The sequence below is a fragment of the Bubalus kerabau genome, chromosome 18 (genome assembly GCF_029407905.1).
Source record: "Bubalus kerabau isolate K-KA32 ecotype Philippines breed swamp buffalo chromosome 18, PCC_UOA_SB_1v2, whole genome shotgun sequence".
NCBI lineage: Eukaryota > Metazoa > Chordata > Mammalia > Artiodactyla > Bovidae > Bubalus > Bubalus kerabau.
The window spans coordinates 25,812,933-25,815,979 of NC_073641.1; the positions used below are offsets into that span (position 1 = coordinate 25,812,933).

At 61.3% G+C, this 3,047-nt stretch overlaps 1 protein-coding gene across 1 annotated transcript; it reads left to right on the top strand.

Annotated features, from left to right (window-relative positions):
- Positions 1 to 234: 234 nt before the first annotated feature.
- On the top strand, positions 235 to 2,540 carry CCNO (cyclin O). Its single transcript, XM_055555234.1, has 3 exons — positions 235 to 751; positions 1,391 to 1,576; positions 2,027 to 2,540. Exons 1-3 carry the CDS (start codon positions 368 to 370, stop codon positions 2,510 to 2,512), a joined length of 1,056 nt encoding a protein of 351 aa, XP_055411209.1. The 5' UTR covers positions 235 to 367; the 3' UTR covers positions 2,513 to 2,540.
- The last annotated feature ends 507 nt before the right edge of the window (positions 2,541 to 3,047 follow it).

Consider the following 3,047-nt stretch of genomic DNA (forward strand, 5'->3'; position numbering starts at 1 on the left):
CCCCACGCGGCGCGGGCAAATCCCGCCGGCAGCCGGGTGTAGTTGCTCAGGTAACAAGGGATGCGCTGGGGGCCGGGGGCGCAAGGCGAGAGCTCTCGTCCCGCGGTAGCTACCCCTCCCCGGTGCAGACGCAGGAGGCTAAATGTGCCAGCTGCGCGCTCGCGAGCGGGTCTTTAGCCGGGAAAGCGCGGTTTTCGTGGGGCTCTCGGCTCAGCCAGTGAGAGGCTGGGGGTGTGGCCGAGGGAACTCGCAGGCAGAGTACTTACGGGCTGGCGGCGAGTCTGTACTGGTCTCCTCTGCACTCCCGGGCGCGCGGGTCCACCTTCTCCGCAGCCCGGGAGTCATAGAACGGCCGTCCGACTTCATCATGGTGACCCCCGGCCCCACCAGCCCCACCAGCCCCATGAGTCCCGCCGCCTGGGCTGCGAGGCAGGACGCCCGGAACCTCCGCGCCCCGGTGAAGAAGAGCCGGCGCCCACGCCTACGAAGGAAGCAGCCGCTGCAGCCGCTTAACATAAGCCCGCTCCCGGGAGACTCGGGCGTTTGCGACCTGTTCGAGTCCCCCAGCTCCGGCTCGGATGGCACAGATAGCCCCGCCGCGCGAGGCTGCAGCCCCGCGCCGGGTGCCGCCCAGCAGCTGGCGCAGCTCGATCTGCAGACCTTCCGCGACTATGGTCAGAGCTGCTACGCCTTCCGCAAGGCGCGGGAAGGCCGCTTCCACCCGCGGGAGTCGCTGGCGCGGCAGCCACAAGTGAGGCGCTGGCGGAGCCAGCTCTCCGCCACCGCTCCTCCTCCTCTCCCGGGCTCTTTCTTTTCCTGCTCTGTCCGCCCTCCGCGGCGCCCCGGCCCTCGCCAGCCCAGCTTCCCTCCCTCCCTCCGCCCGGGTCGGAGCGAGAAAGAGCTTTGAAGGGCCGGGCCATCAGCCTCATTTTACAGATGGAGAAAAGAGGGGCCTGGACGGCCTCAGTGACAGGCCCGAGGTCTCCAAACTGGATAGCAGGGACCCGGTAGAATGCAGAGGAGTTAAACGACAGTTTCTAGGTTCGAGTCCGGACTCCTACCCACCCCGGCAAGTTACTTAACAATCTGAAGCTTGCTTCTTCATTTGCCAAGTGTGGGGACCCTTTGAATTGCTGAGAGGATTACACGAGGTAACGTGTATCCGCACTGGGCACAGCGCCAGGCATGAATCCAGGCGTCCCGGCGCCCCGCCCCGCCTGTGCTCTCCTCAGCGGCGCTGCGCACCTGTTTCCCAGTTTCCAGCACCTCTGGCCTTTTCCTTTGTTTTTCGCCTCCCTCCGGGGACGCTCCGGGTCTTGGTGCCCTGTCCCTTCCACAGTCCCTCTGAGCCCTAGGCTCAGCAGGTCCGCCTCCTTCCTCCCTCCGGCAGGTGACGGCGGAGTCCCGCTGTAAGCTGCTCAGCTGGCTAATCCCCGTGCACCGCCAGTTCGGCCTTTCCTTCGAGTCGCTGTGCCTGACGGTGAACACTCTGGACCGCTTCCTTAGCACCACGCCCGTGGCTGCAGACTGCTTCCAGCTGCTCGGGGTCACTTCTCTGCTCATCGCTTGCAAACAGGTACCTCCTCATGGGGTCTCTGGCTCTCCAGTGCACTAGACTGAACGCTAGGCTCCCTGAACTCATTTTGACAGAGGTTTGCACACTTACCTTAACTTCACAACTACCCCCCGCCCCGCCCCGACCAAACGAACAATCCTTTCACTCAGTACCCGAAGAAAAAAGCCAAGTCTCCACAGCTCTCCGTAGCCTCTCTATTATAGTCGCGGGGCGGGGGCGGTGTGGGGGGAGGGAAATCTGCCAAATTTCTCAAACCTGTTTTCTGCGCGACGGTAGTTAGATAAACTGCGCAGAAAGTATACCCCAGACAACTACAGTGGAAGTATGGAGAGAGGAAGCCCTCACATATCTCTCTGGAAGGGGTGGGGGGAGTCCTTGTTCTCCTGGGGCGGGGGGAGGGCTTTGGCCCCGGATGCTGCACGACGAGGACTGAGTGTCTTTGTGTTACAGGTGGAGGTGCACCCGCCTCGCGTGAAGCAGCTTCTGGCCCTGTGCTGCGGTGCCTTCTCCAGGCAGCAGCTCTGCAACCTCGAATGCATCGTGCTGCACAAACTGCATTTCAGCCTGGGCGCTCCCACCATCAGCTTCTTCCTGGAGCATTTCACGCACGCGCGCGTGGAGGCCGGGCAGGCCGAGGTCTCCGAAGCCCTGGAAGCGCAAGCCTTGGCGCGCGGGGTGGCGGAGCTGAGCCTGGCTGACTACGCTTTCACCAGCTACACCCCCTCCCTGCTGGCCATCTGTTGCCTGGCGCTGGCCGACCGCATGCTGCAGCTTTCTCGCCCCATGGACTTGCGCCTGGGCGGGCACCCTGAGGCGGCGCTGCAGGACTGCCTGGGCAAGCTGCAGCTTCTGGTGGCCATAAACGGAACCTCCCTGACTCATATGTTGCCCCTCCAGATCCGAGAGAAGTGCTGCCTTTCCTCGAGCTTGAAATAAAGTAGACCCTTGGTCTCCTTTGATCCCCTCTTGGCTGTTGGACCTTTCCCATTGCGCTGAAAGAGTACAGTACTGACCCAAAGAGGGGCTTTCAGGGGTCCCACTTAGTCTCCAGGTCATCCTGCAGGTTGTATAGTGTAAGGTAGTAGCATCGCATTGTGTTGCTAAGAGCACAGGAGAGAAAAGCAAATCTCTCCTCAATAAACAGGCTGTCTTGGTGGTTTATCTGAATATTACAAATGCAAGCATTTGTCCAGAAGAGGGAAGGTGAAAGCAAGGCAAGAATAGAGGTGGTCAGTAACTAAGGAGAGCACCTTCCTCCCTCGGGGCATCTCGGTTTGGAAACACCAGGTCCCTTGAGGTTTCTGTAGCCAGTTACAAGGCGAGTCAGGTTCACTTGTTGGCCTGAAACCAGGGACCCTCTTGTTAGGAAGTTGAAGACTGCTTACTCCTAGAGATTCAAAGGGGGTGGGGGGGGTGTGAGACTGAAAATGCACTGCAGCCCATGTTTATGGGGGCGGGAGGGGGAGAGCGC